This window comes from Trachurus japonicus, chromosome 9 (assembly GCF_045865225.1).
Source record: "Trachurus japonicus isolate A0001 chromosome 9, Traja_1.0".
NCBI lineage: Eukaryota > Metazoa > Chordata > Actinopteri > Carangiformes > Carangidae > Trachurus > Trachurus japonicus.
This window is the reverse complement of record NC_140915.1, coordinates 16,469,414-16,482,490: the sequence shown is the minus strand read 5'-3', so window position 1 is coordinate 16,482,490 and position 13,077 is coordinate 16,469,414. Positions and strand designations below refer to the sequence as shown.

General features: G+C 43.8%; 1 protein-coding gene across 2 annotated transcripts; it reads right to left on the bottom strand.

Annotated features, from left to right (window-relative positions):
* Positions 1-240: 240 nt before the first annotated feature.
* vsig10 (V-set and immunoglobulin domain containing 10) lies at positions 241-12,571 on the bottom strand. Of its 2 annotated transcripts, XM_085786256.1 has the most exons (9): positions 12,440-12,571; positions 12,062-12,358; positions 9,485-9,802; positions 7,297-7,584; positions 3,872-4,150; positions 2,665-2,778; positions 2,547-2,559; positions 1,303-1,445; positions 241-557 (listed from the first exon to the last, which is right to left on the bottom strand). In XM_085786256.1, exons 1-9 carry the CDS (start codon positions 12,489-12,491, stop codon positions 463-465), a joined length of 1,599 nt encoding a protein of 532 aa, XP_085642382.1. In that variant the 5' UTR covers positions 12,492-12,571; the 3' UTR covers positions 241-462. The 2 variants fall into 2 exon arrangements, 1 of the variants encoding a protein (XP_085642382.1); XR_015036572.1 differs by lacking the exon at positions 2,547-2,559.
* Between the last annotated feature and the right edge of the window lie 506 nt (positions 12,572-13,077).

Genomic DNA, 13,077 nt, shown 5'->3' with positions numbered 1-13,077 from the left:
TCCCAGTTGAGTTTAAATATTTACAAAAGAACAAAGTCCAATAGTGACATTAGTGATGTGACACCACCGACTCAGCGACAAACTGACTGCACCACATTTTTTAAAACATGTCCAGGCAGGAGTTGTGTTGTGCACCAAGATAGTCGGAGTGAAAATGTTACGTGTAGGGTGTTGACGTACGTAAAGCTGTGAATAAGGAGTTAGTTATGAGTTACGTAAGAGGTGCAACAATCACATTGTTTTTTGATTCAACAGCTTCATTTACTGCATTCACGTCTTCAAACACTGTACAAACTCAAATCACAGAAAGAAGCTTAAAAACATTCATCACCTCTTTAAGAAATAACAAATTAACAGACTTTTAAAAAAATCTTTTGTACATTTCTCTTCCACCTGCTCTGTTCACATTCTCATTGGGAGCAAATAATATTGAACTAACATAAAAATAAAAAAACCCAATGCCTAAAATGTTACAAGATCCACCAGGTCCTCCGTGTGTTCGGTGTCGTGCTGCTGCTCCGGGCTCCTGTCGGCCGTTTCTGCATCTTCGTGATCACCTGCAAGAAGAGGGGATGATTTCTACATTATCAAACATTTTCATTCTTCATGTATAAACAGCTAAAGGGATAGTTCAACATTTTGGCAAATTGGCCCATTGCCATAATCCCTATAGTCATAGCAGTAGGTTTGTTACCTTTAATTTTCGGTGCAAGCTATTTTTAGAACGGCGGAGCAGAGCCGCGAGCTGCTCAGAGCTACACTACGGAGGCTAATGGGATTTCTTGGTTTCCCTCATCAAACTCATCAAATACACAATCCAACAACTCCAAAACGCTCTGGTGGACAAGTTGTGACCTGCACATTCACCACGCTATGAGATAATAACAGAACGTTACAAGACAGAGTTGATTTAGAGGTAAATTCAAGCAAAACCGAGTTCCCGTCGGGGGCAGTTTTTCAGCAAGCAGTCTCTGAATTTGCCTCTAAAACAACTCAGTCTCCTAACGTTACATTATTATCTCATAGCGTGGTGAATGTGCAGGTCACAACTTGTCCACCAGAGCGTTTTGGAGTTGTTGGATTGTGTATTTGATGAGTTTGATGAGGGAAACCAAGAAATCCCATTAGCCTCCGTAGCGTAGCTCTGAACAGCTCGCGGCTCTGCTCCGCCGTTCTAAAAATATCTTGCACTGACACTTAAAGGTAACAAACCTCCTGCTATGACTATAGGGATTATGGCAATGGGCCAATTTCCCAAAATGTTGAACTATCCCTTTAAGTCGACTATAAACGAGGTCGTACTCGATGGGATCCGATGTATTTGAACAAGCGTCGTCTGGCGTCCGTTGGGAAGCGGCGGCAGCTCGGGGACGGTGTCTTGAAAGATCTGCTCGTCCTCTGACTCCACCAGACTCAACACGTCTCCTCTGTCCTCGTCCATCTGCCTGCGGAGCAGAAACATCACAACAACATCAGCACACACCCGTTGGTCAGGGAACAGGCTGTGTAGTTAATAGTAAATACATGATGGCTGTTCTGTGTTGTGTTCAGTGTCTGCATCCAAAAACAAAGGAGGTTTAAATATACGAGTCATGTTGTTGGAGCGGGTCCCTGTTGTTGTTACAGTCTCATGCACTGAAACGCCCATGTTACGTTATTCAGCTGATCCAGCAGCTGTTTGCAGTAATGAACAAAAAAGAAAGTACTAACTTGCAAACAAAAGCAACAAAGATGAATATTGTATTAATCATATAAGATATAAACAATTACAAATCTTTGAAAAATCAAATGTTTTACAATAAAGGAAACACATTCAACACATTGACCAGACCCCGACGACTCACAACTGTGTGTTGAGACACACGATGTAAACAACATTTATTTTGTTTGTTTACAAAAAAAACCCTCTGCAGGGTATCAGGATGTTATTTACCTTTACGTTTACGCATAGTAAACTTGAAGTAAAAAAAAAAAAAAAACATCCTTATGTTGACACATTTGTCCCATGACGCAATGCATGATGGGGATTTGGGAGCTAAAATAAAAAAAGTATTGAGATTTTTTTTTTCAGATCTATGGGTGAATGTGCTTAATAATTTCCAGCAAACAGTGATAGCACTAACTGTATACTACATACTAATGAGTATTCATGTGTTAAATACTGAATTCTTCATTTATAACGCATGAGTACTCATTAGTATGTAGTTTATATATACAGTTAGTGCTTATCGATGATGAGTAAAACATTTTTAACTGTGTTTATAAACTACATACTAATGAGTATTCAAGTGTTATAAATGATGAATATAGTATTTAATGCTTACTAGTGGGTAATTATTATAAAGTGTTACCAATAAATCTGATGTGAGTGGTGATTAAGTAATAATAATGACAGAGGAGCGTCTTCAGTGCAGACGATGAGATAAAGAAACCTCTAAAATAAACATATAATAAACTACTAATCACAATAGTTCAAATGAAAGTGAGGCTGTTGCATGGCTGCATGCAGAGAGTTTTTATCAGACAGGTAAATGTGAGATACTCACCCAAAGCCGCCTCCTGAAACAAAAACATGAACAGAAAGAGTTTAATTACTTTTCATGGATTTATGCGATTCAAACTTTTTTATTATTTTGAACGTGACGGATGCAAAGTGAAGTTTACCCAGGCAGATCCGGTGTCGGCTGGAATAAACAGTTTTAGCGATGATGACCGCCGAGCCCACGATGAGGGCGGCGATGAAGATGCCGACGATGGCTCCGGTGTATTCAGAGGAGGCTGCGGAGAAAAAAAAACAAAACAAGAAAACGAGAGGAGAAGTTGTAGCAGTGAGAGAAGCAGTCGACGGGAGGAGCAGCAGGTTTATCAGCATTCCTCAGGCGGAGTCGACACCTGCAGCGACCGGCTCTTTGTTTAAAACCTACTGCTCCATTCAGACGTTTGTGTTGAGTTGAACTGCACCTTCAGCCCATTGTTTATTATTAAAGTGATACGCCAACATTTTTTTTTTCGTGTCTTGCCTCACTCCCGAGTCGACGACAAGCAGATAGACACCATCTTTTCGACTGTGCGTGCAGTAACAAGAGAGATAGAGCCATATCGCCCGTAATTAGCTTAGCTCAAACGCTGGAAGTGTATAGGTAGTGTTAGCCTGCCTCCTACCTGAGCCGAAATCAGCAGTCAGAAGCTGATTTCATTTTAGCTCTGAACTCTGTAAATATATCACTTTATCAACATTTCAAACGTTTTTAGGCGAGAAAGTAGCCGTTTAGATCAGCAGTGTGTCGTTAATTTGTCTAAATACCAGATGTTGACAATTTTGTTCGGACGAATTCTGCGCTACTCAAGCTAGCCGTTGTGACCAACGCACTTCCAGTTACTTTCACAAAATAAAACACCCGTTCCCTTTACATACAGAATGATAGAATTTGTGCTTTTACTAGCTAACCTACCCTCGATGTAACTAGCTTGAACCAAAATAAACTGTCTTTGCTTGAACCCTCTGTTTTGACCAATCTCGTCCCGTTACCGGCATTTGACCGCTCAAGATGCCTTACCGGCGAGTTTTGTCAGCTCTGAGACGAAGATCGGTCCGTTTAGAGTTGCTGAAGAGTGTTTCTGATGACTTTAGGTGGAGGCAGGCTAACACTACCCATACACTTCCAGCGTTTGAGCTAAGCTAATTACGGGCGATATGGGCTCTCCCTCTTTACTACACGCGCAGTCGAAAGGATGGTGTCTATCTGCTTGTCATGGACTCGGGAGTGAGGCAAGACACGTAAAAAAAATTTTTTTTGGCATATCCCTTTAAATCCTTCCTGTGTGTCAAAGTTCTCATTTTCTTCTTCCTCCCTGCACAAGACGCTCTCACCTGTCACGGTGAGGTAGACTTCCTGCCCGGCGACGGCGAGCGGGTTCTCGCTGCGGCAGAAGTAGAAGCCCCCGTCCTCTTTGCTGACGTTCAGGATGGTCAGCTTGTAGACGGGGCCTTCTTCGGACAGGACGTACTTGGACCCGGACACGAGGACGTCCGGCCCTTTTCTCCACGTGGTGTTTGCAGGAGGGATGGACGTCTCCTCGCTGCAGGTCAGAGTCACGCTGGTCGCCTCCCGAGCCGTGACCATGGGCTCGACCACGGGGCGCGGAGGCTCTGGGAGGGGCGGACAAACAACAATTAGTGTCCAAACAGTTCTCAGTGCTACTGAAGTAGTTAAATCAAACCTCAGTCTACAGTAGGGATGTCACGATTACTTGTTTTCACAGTTACAATTACGATTAATTAATCGTAAAGATTCCTAAATACAGATGTGCACCAAAAAAATAAAGGTAAATGCACAGATAATGGTCCATTTAACATATGTAACATTGAATTGGTAGGAATTTAAATGTTAGCGTGTCATTTGTAATTAAAAAAAAACTAAAACATTTGGTATAGATCACAATTTATGACCTGTATATTTCAAACACTTCCCCTTAATAATTAATAATTGGTCATATATTAATAGATACTTGAGATATTTTGTGTAAACAACGAGTAATTTAATTATATGTTGACTATATTTGATTTTACACATTCACAGAGTCGTGAAATTAATTAATATATAATAATCGTGATAATCATAATACCGTGATTATTTCTCTGACAATAATCGTACCAAGAAATGTTATAATCGTGACATCCCAAGTCTACAGCATTTTATTTCACTTTTAGGGCTGAAATGATCCACAGAAAACCGTATTTATGATAATTCATTATTTGAAACGACAGTGTGAAATCTGTGAAAATATTGCTCATAAATAGACGAGAGAACAACGACACCACATGAGGCTACAGAAGAGAAGCAGTTCGCTTAGCATAGCTTCAATAATAGAAACAGAGGTAAAAAACAACACAGTTTTTCTTTTTAAATCAACTTCAAGCACCAACTAAAGCTCAAGCTTCACACTGAAGCCTTGGTAGGAGCACAAATATGTGTATTTCTCAAAATATTAAACCATTTAAATCAAAACTATATGTTTATTAGTGGTTGCGGCTTCATAAAATGTCAGAAATGGATGCTTTTCACTGTTTTATGTTAAACTGTTTTGTAGTGTGTGCGTTGGTGCTAAAATCTCATTAATAAGATGTTTATTATCAGTCTGCTGTCTTTAGCGCTGTTTTGTCGGATAAAAGTTTGGCGTTAGGTTTCTGTAGATGACAAACCTAACTACTTTCATTTTTTTCCCCTATTGATTATTAAATCTATGAATTGTCAAAATGTGTGAAAAAAAACAAACTTCATATTGATTTGACAGCGATACACAGCTGACAAAAACAGTAAATCCTCACATTTCAGGAAATGGAGCCAGTGACTCTTTTGCCTGAAAAGTGAACAATGAATTGATCATCAAAGCAGATTAGTTTCCAATTCATCTCAAGTCAACTGAACAGTTCAGATATAAAACTGATGCAGTCTTATTCGACAGAGACACCTCTCAAATCAGATCGAAAGACACACACACACACACTTTCACCATCATCAAAGAGACCTGATAAGCCGATGCAGAGGTTTATACTGTTGTGCACTTATGCGTCATCATCAGCGTTTTGCACAATCTGCCCTGTGATAACCCTCACTACACCACTGAGTGACTCACTGTCCACATGTCCACATGTCCTGCAGGCTGCACTCTCCGTCTCTCTGGGTGTGTCAGAGTCTAACGTAAACTAATTACTACAACTAACAGAGGCTCAGGTCACCTGGCAATCAACTTCTTCTTGGGCTGAGAAACTGAGCAGAGAGTTTATGACAGGAAGAGGAGGAGGAAGAGGAGGAGGAGGAGGAGGAACATAACTCACTCACAACGACCCCTCAGTCTGATAGACACTGTTTTCTTATGGACTTTTGGTTTCATCTGACAACAGAGCGAACTGGCAGGACTTTTCACAGGGACAAACTCTTGAGTAGAAAACTTCAACGGAAGCAAAGGCTCCACGACACGATACTACCTTTTTTGGTTTTGATGTATCCACTCACATTTATGTTTTGTTGTCGTCGTGAACTTTGTATTTTTTGTTTATCAATCTTTATTCTCTTTGCCTTCTCTATTTTTTCTTTGTTTTTCCTATTCTTGTTGTGAAGCCCTTTGTAACACAGTTAGTGCTATATAAATAAAGTGTATAGTTATTTTAATGATAAATTAGGTTTTGTTTCTTCTATTTGAAAACATTGAAACAGAGACAGTATAACTCAGTTTGACACTGTCACAGCTCAGTCCAGATGTTTTCATTGAAGCTAATTTGAGAAAATGTCTTTTTGACTAAATGGGAGAAGTGATGTCGTGATGGGACACAGTTGGGAATACTTGAAATTTGTCTTATTCATATTCTTTTCTCTTGGATCTGCACAGTGTAATTTAATAATGGACACAGGTAGCCACGACTGTTACTGTACTTTCTTTCTTTTTGTTGTTCTCTTTTCAGTTGTATCAGCCGCTCCACACGTACAGTAGAATGTAATTCATTGATCTATATGTATATACCTTGTTGTTTACATGTGGAGATGAAAAATTTCAATAAAAATTTATAGGGACAACGAGGAGTTTCTATTTGGTTATAAAAAAAGTCTCACATTAATGTGGATGAATCTCCGCTACCCACACGTGTTAATGGGCCCATTTTCGATAAATATATCGTTTTTTCTCTATCGTTATTTTGTTATTATTAGTCGAGCCGACCAGCGTTTCCTTACTTTCGGTTTCACAGCGAGTCATGAGAATAACGCAGCCGAATCGCCGTTTATGGTTGGAACTACGACGGTATGTGAACCTCTTTGAACCTCTGACTTTAATTATTGATGAATGAAACCATGAGTCCGTCTTGCGCCGGTCAAAAGAATTTTACGGTGAGCGCGGAGGCTCATAAATGTAGTGTGAAAACGCTTCGCTTTTCCAAAACTCCTTGTTGTCCCTTTAAGTAAAAAAAAAAAAAATTCCATTGTGAAGTTTGTAAACTGTCCTGAGTAACTCAAGTACAGACAAAAGTTTCTTTACATTTTACAGTTTTCCACTGGCGGCTGGAAACAGGAGCCAGTGTCCCTGCCTTTTTATTTTAGTGGGGTGGGCGCCGTGTGGCTTAACTGGGTGAACAGACCCTTTAAAACGGATCTGAGGTCAGTGGTTGTGTAAACCGTGGCTGCACCCTGAAGAGGCTCAGTGGCCTCTTAAGTGGAAACTCCATAAAAGATTCAGCAGCTGCTCGTCTCGGGCTCGTTATGAGGCCTCGTGTCACAACAACAGCAGCATCATCGTGCTTACTGAGGGTGAACGAACACGACCTCTCCTCCGCGGCCGCCAGCGCCTGGTGCTGCGCCGTGCACCTCAGCGTCTGCCCGTCCGACAGCTGCGAGCCGTTCATGGTCACCGACAGGCTGTCCGTCACCTCCGTTGCGTAGACGCGTCCTTGGCCCTGAGCGGCGGCGGCCCCGTCGTCCTCCCAGCTCAGCGTCGGCGTCGGGTACGCTCCCGACCAGCTGCAGGTGAACCGGATGTGGGAGGGGTCCTGGGCCGGCGACCACATGCACTCGGGGTGTCGGTCCGAGGCGTCTAGAGGGAAAAATAAAACAACAACAACAACAACATCAGGGAGGAGCTGCAGTCTAGTTCTTCTGACCTTTGACCCCACAAAATAAAAAGTGTCGCCTCCTCTGTGGTCTGTTTCTTTATGTAACGGTCGTCAGGCGTCTGAGGAACGTCAGCAGAAACACAAGCAGAAAGCGCTGAGTGTGAGTTCAGAGCTCAGGAAGTCCAGTCACTGTTTTGTTGCTCTTGTCATATTCACTTCACTGCAGCAGACTGGACACAACCGCAGTGAACAAGCCAAGGGTTTTAAAGGGATAGTTCGACATTTTGGCAAATTGGCCCATTGCCATAATCCCTATAGTTTTAGGAGTAGATTCGTTACCTTTAATTGTCTGTGCAAGCTGTTTTTAGAGCAGCGGAGCAGAGCCGCGAGCTGCTCAGAGCTACGCTACGGAGGCTCATGGGATTTCTTGGTTTCCAGGGTTTCCCGCAGCGCTTTCCTGTTAAGGCGGCCGCCTTAACAACAAAGAGCTGCCGCCTAAACTAACGTCTTAAAAAAAAAAAATGTAGCGATATTCGCCGCCGCCGCCCCCCCCCCGTCGGACGATGGCCGCATCCTCTCACACACACACACACACACACACATACACACCACAGAGAAGCGCGCATGCATAACAGCAGCACGTGTTGAAAGCAAAACTTTCGGCACGGCGCGGTGCGTCCCCCCCTCCCCCAACGATCGATCTGCTCCCCCCCCGTCCGACAGGTCAGACACCACCTTAACTAACAAATTTTCTGGGGGAAACACTGGAAACCGGTTACACCCCGCCTTTCCGACAATAGACTTCCATTCATCGTAATAGCGGGGTTTTCTATTTTTTCTAAAGACCCCGCTACTCCGAAAAGGCTATTGGGGGAAACCCCCAGTGCACAGTGCGCATTGATCCTTTTTTCCTTTTTGGGGTCAAACGGATCATGTGCATAATTAACTGCAAAACAAGCAAATACTTCATATTAATGACATAATGTTCATTATGCTTCCAGCCTGTCTAGCCTCTACCTGGTCTTTTTACTAAACTTAACCAACTCCTTTCTTCATTGCCTAAACCCAACCAAAGCATCTCCCTCAGTCAGCAGTCAGCACGAGCGGCGGCTGCTGCAGCCTCGCGCCCCTGTGAGCTCAAGCCGGGTTCAGCCGCGCTCGAGCGGAGCAGGGGGGGAGAAAAAGAAAAAAAGTGTATTTCTATTACTGTGTGGGAGATCTCCAACAACGGAGTCGGGGAGAAAGCAAGTGGGACAGATCTGCCCAGTCCCTGAGCAGCGCACGTTTCACAGACAAGCCACAACACAGAGTGTAAACAACATCACGCGGTTCAGCACCTTCGACATTGGACAGCTGCGGGGGGACTGTGTCGGAACAGCGGTGTTTCGAAGTGGAGGGGTGTCGGAATGGAGAGCTGTCCCCTGGTTTCCCTCATCAAACTCATCAAATACACAATCCAACAACTCCAAAACGCTCTGGTGGACAAGTTGTGACCTGCACATTCACCACGCTATGAGATAATAACAAAACGTTATGGGACAGAGTTGTTTTAGAGGTAAATTCATGCAAAACCGCTGATGCGCGTTCCCGTCGGAGGCAGTTTTTCAGCAAGCAGTCTCTGCATTTGCCTCCAAAACAACTCCGTCTCATTATCATACATCGTTATTATCTCATAGCGTGGTGAATGTGCAGGTACAAGCAAGTATTGAGGCCATATAGATGGACATATCTTTTGAGAAGGTCAACATTTCCATATTAAAAACACTTTTTTTTTTTTTTATTGGTCTTTTGTAATATTCAATACAATATAGGAAAAGTATAATTTAGCTGTATAATGATGCACATACGGTAGCCTACATGCCTCCTGCTCCTGGTACTTACAGTAGACGAGCAGCTGCGAGCTCCTGTTGGCGGCCTGATAGGAGACGGAGTTGTTGGCCGAGCAGCTGTAGACGCCCTGAGCGCTCGGCTGGACGTCGTCTATCCTGAGGCTGAGCCAGGCGCCGGAGCCCGAGGCCAGAGAGCCGTTGCCGGGCGACGGGGAGGCTCCTCCGGCGACGAAGGCCCAGTTCAGCCGCTGGGACGGGTAGGAGGAGGCGCAGCAGTTGAAGGAGACGCTCGAGCCCCGGAAGACGATGACGGTCCCGTTGGGCAGGAGGTGGCCGGGGCCGACGGACACGGACACGTTGTCTGGACCGTCTGGAAGAAACATGAGTTACGACTGTGGAGGAGGAGGAGGAGGAAGAGGAGAAAGAGCAGAAGATGAAGGAGGAGGAAGAGGAGAAGGAGTAGGAGGAGGAGAAGAAGAAGGAGTAAAAGAAGGAGGAGGAGAAAGAGCAGAAGATGAAGGAGGAGGAAGAGGAGAAGAAGGAGTAGGAGGAGGAGGAGAAGAAGAAGGAGGAGGAGTAAAAGAAGGAGGAGGAGAAAGAGCAGAAGATGAAGGAGGAGGAGTAAAAGAAGGAGGAGGAGAAAGAGCAGAAGATGAAGGAGTAGGAAGAGGAGAAGAAGGAGGAGCAGGAGGAGGAGGAGGAGAAGAAGAAGGAGGAGGAGAAAGAGCAGAAGATGAAGGAGGAGGAAGAGGAGAAGAAGGAGTGGGAGGAGGAGAAGGAGGAGGAGAAGAAGAAGGAGTAAAAGAAGGAGGAGGAGAAAGAGCAGAAGATGAAGGAGGAGGAGGAGGAGAAGAAGGAGTAGGAGGAGGAGAAGAAGGAGAAGGAGGAGGAGGAGAAGAAGATGAAGGAGGAGGAAGAGGAGAAGAAGAAGGAGTAGGAGGAGGAGAAGAAGAAGGAGTAAAAGAAGGAGGAGGAGAAAGAGCAGAAGATGAAGGAGGAGGAAGAGGAGAAGAAGGAGTAGGAGGAGGAGGAGAAGAAGGAGTAAAAGAAGGAGGAGGAGAAAGAGCAGAAGATGAAGGAGGAGGAGGAGGAGAAGAAGGAGTAGGAGGAGGAGAAGAAGGAGAAGATGAAGGAGGAGGAGAAGAAGATGAAGGAGGAGGAAGAGAAGAAGAAGGAGTAGGAGGAGGAGAAGAAGAAGGAGTAAAAGAAGGAGGAGGAGAAAGAGCAGAAGATGAAGGAGGAGGAGGAGGAGGAGAAGGAGTAGGAGGAGGAGAAGAAGGAGAAGGAGGAGGAGGAGGAGAAGAAGGAGGAAGAGGAGAAAGAGCAGAAGATGAAGGAGGAGGAAGAGGAGAAGAAGGAGTAGGAGGAGTAGGAGGAGAAGAAGGAGGTGGAGGAGAAGAAGGAGAAAGAGGAGGAGGAGGAGAAGAAGGAGGAGGGGGAAGAGAAGAAGGAGTAAAAGAAGGAGAAGGAGGAGAAAGAGAAAGACAAAGAGCAGAAGTTGGAGGAGTAGGAGAAGAACATGGAGAAGGAGTAGAAGGAGGAGACTATTTGGAAAAAGACAACAAGACTATTTGGTTGTTTTCAACAGGATTGTGTAAAACACTGTGGAACTGAACTTTAGTCGTGTTTTCTCCCACTACATTTAAACACCAGCAGGAACCAGTTAAAGTTTGAGTCACACATGATTCATGGTTGTGAAATCAGAGGCTGTTACTTATTAATCATTACCACATATAGATTATTTGATAATGAGTCATGACACATAATTATCAGTTTCACCTTCTCTTCACCTGATTTCAGTAAACTTATATCATGTTGCCTATTAGAAAGGAAAATCCCCACGGGCCCTGAAAGCCTCAGGTTTATTCCACATCAATAGGGTTCAGCATAATTTGGTTTATTGTATCGACTATAGTAAAATATAAATTATGCAGAGTCGTCCATCTTGTGTCCCCAGCCTCACATAGGAAGCTAAGAATCACCGTTACCTGTTGTTTTACTTTACACTGAGCTCATATTTTGTTAAGATGTAGCCTATTTTTTTCTGTTTTCTATCCATTGTGTGGAATTAACTCATGTAAAACTTTTGCTAAAGCAGTAGTAGGCCTAACGCATTAGTAGTGTAATAATGCAACCAACAATCATTATTAACATGTCCGACAATGAATTTCTAATATAATCTATTGATTATCTGTGTAGAAAATATTTGAAAGTTGCTTTTAGTGTCAGAAACACAAAAGTGTTGCGTTTACTGTCACAGAAAAGTGGGAAATTTGCAATATTCATTTCTAATAAGTCATTTTTGTGGAATTTCTTTCCTTAAAAATGTAAACAAATCATCAGTTATCAAAAGTGCAACCAATTACAATCTCTCAACAGCCTAATTGATTGATCAACAAAATAATTCAGCACTAGGCCTATAGTTTTGTGTGTTTGTAATGAGATTAATAATGAAACTATGTAGTTCCAGAGGGGTCTTTAGAGTTTCACCCAGGGGCCCTGAACGCAGCATAGTTTTCTGCCTGCTGTTATGTATGTTGAAAAACCAGTTTGTAACCCATTTACTATAACAAAAAATGCTGCTTTACAGGATTCCAGTGAACGCCTCATCCCAGTAGGTCACTAATACCTGCGACCTGGAGCAGGACACGTGCATGAAACGTGATGTTTCCGGGGAGCGTGGAGCCGCACAGGTAGCTGCCCTCGTCCCCAGGTGCGACCCCGTTGATGCTCAGACTCCCATCATGCAGCACGGCGAGACGCTGCGTGTCACCACCACTGATGATGACGACTTCACGTCCATTTTTCTCCCACGTCGTCACGGCCGGCGTTACGTTACCGCCGCCTTCGGTGTAGCACGAGAGCAGCGCGACGTCGCCAGGTGAGGCTGTCACGGTCGTTTCTGTGGAGTCACCATCACCCGAAACTGGAGAAGAGGAAGAAAAGGAGGGAAAACAGTTACACCACACACTCACCTGTCTGTCTGTGTGTCGCTTTAATAACTCACCTGTTGCTGCAGATAAACACAGGTGAAGGAGCGCGAGAGCTGCTATCTTCATGTTAACTTTTTCCTACATCGCCTTCAGAGGAAGTGAACAAGACGCTTCACAACTCACTCACAAGTCAGAAACCTGTCTGACGAGTCTTTAAGCTTTTAGTCCACCACCACCACCACCACCACCACCTGCGCGAGCCCGGCAGGATCAACAACACGCTCGCGCTGCTGCAGCTCGGTGCACACCTGTCCGCCCATTGTAAAAAAACAAAAAAAAAACCTCCAGGTAACTAAACTAAACACAGTTCAGGCTGATAGCTGAGCTGAGCCGTCTGACATGGCGTGACTTGAACCCAAAGGACGTGCTTTGTTTACCAGGGGTGCACGCTGATCCCGGAACCATTGGCACACATAAACCACGCCCTGGCCTCACCTGTTTAAAGGGACAGTAACACCATTTCCCTTTTCCCCCCATTCAATGGAATTTAATCACAGTTTTTATTAGGCTTTTATTGGGAAACCATTCAAGCCAAATTTGACAAATTAGCGGTTAGTTTAGTAAACAATGAATGAATGGATTTATTTTGAATGAACATGTCTAAAATGCACTTTATTAAAAAAAAAAAAAAATCCCACCCCTTTCTACTCAA

Excerpts from the sequence above, each read along its gene's own strand:
- vsig10 (XM_085786256.1), bottom strand. The coding sequence starts at position 12,491 with ATGAAGATAGCAGCTCTCGCGCTCCTTCACCTGTGTTTATCTGCAGCA. Across the intron at positions 9,803-12,061 it reads TGTCCTGCTCCAGGTCGCAG|ACGGTCCAGACAACGTGTCC; the intron begins GTATTAGTGACC and ends TGTTTCTTCCAG. Across the intron at positions 4,151-7,296 it reads GTCGTGTTCGTTCACCCTCA|AGCCTCCGCGCCCCGTGGTC; the intron begins GTAAGCACGATG and ends CGCCCCTCCCAG.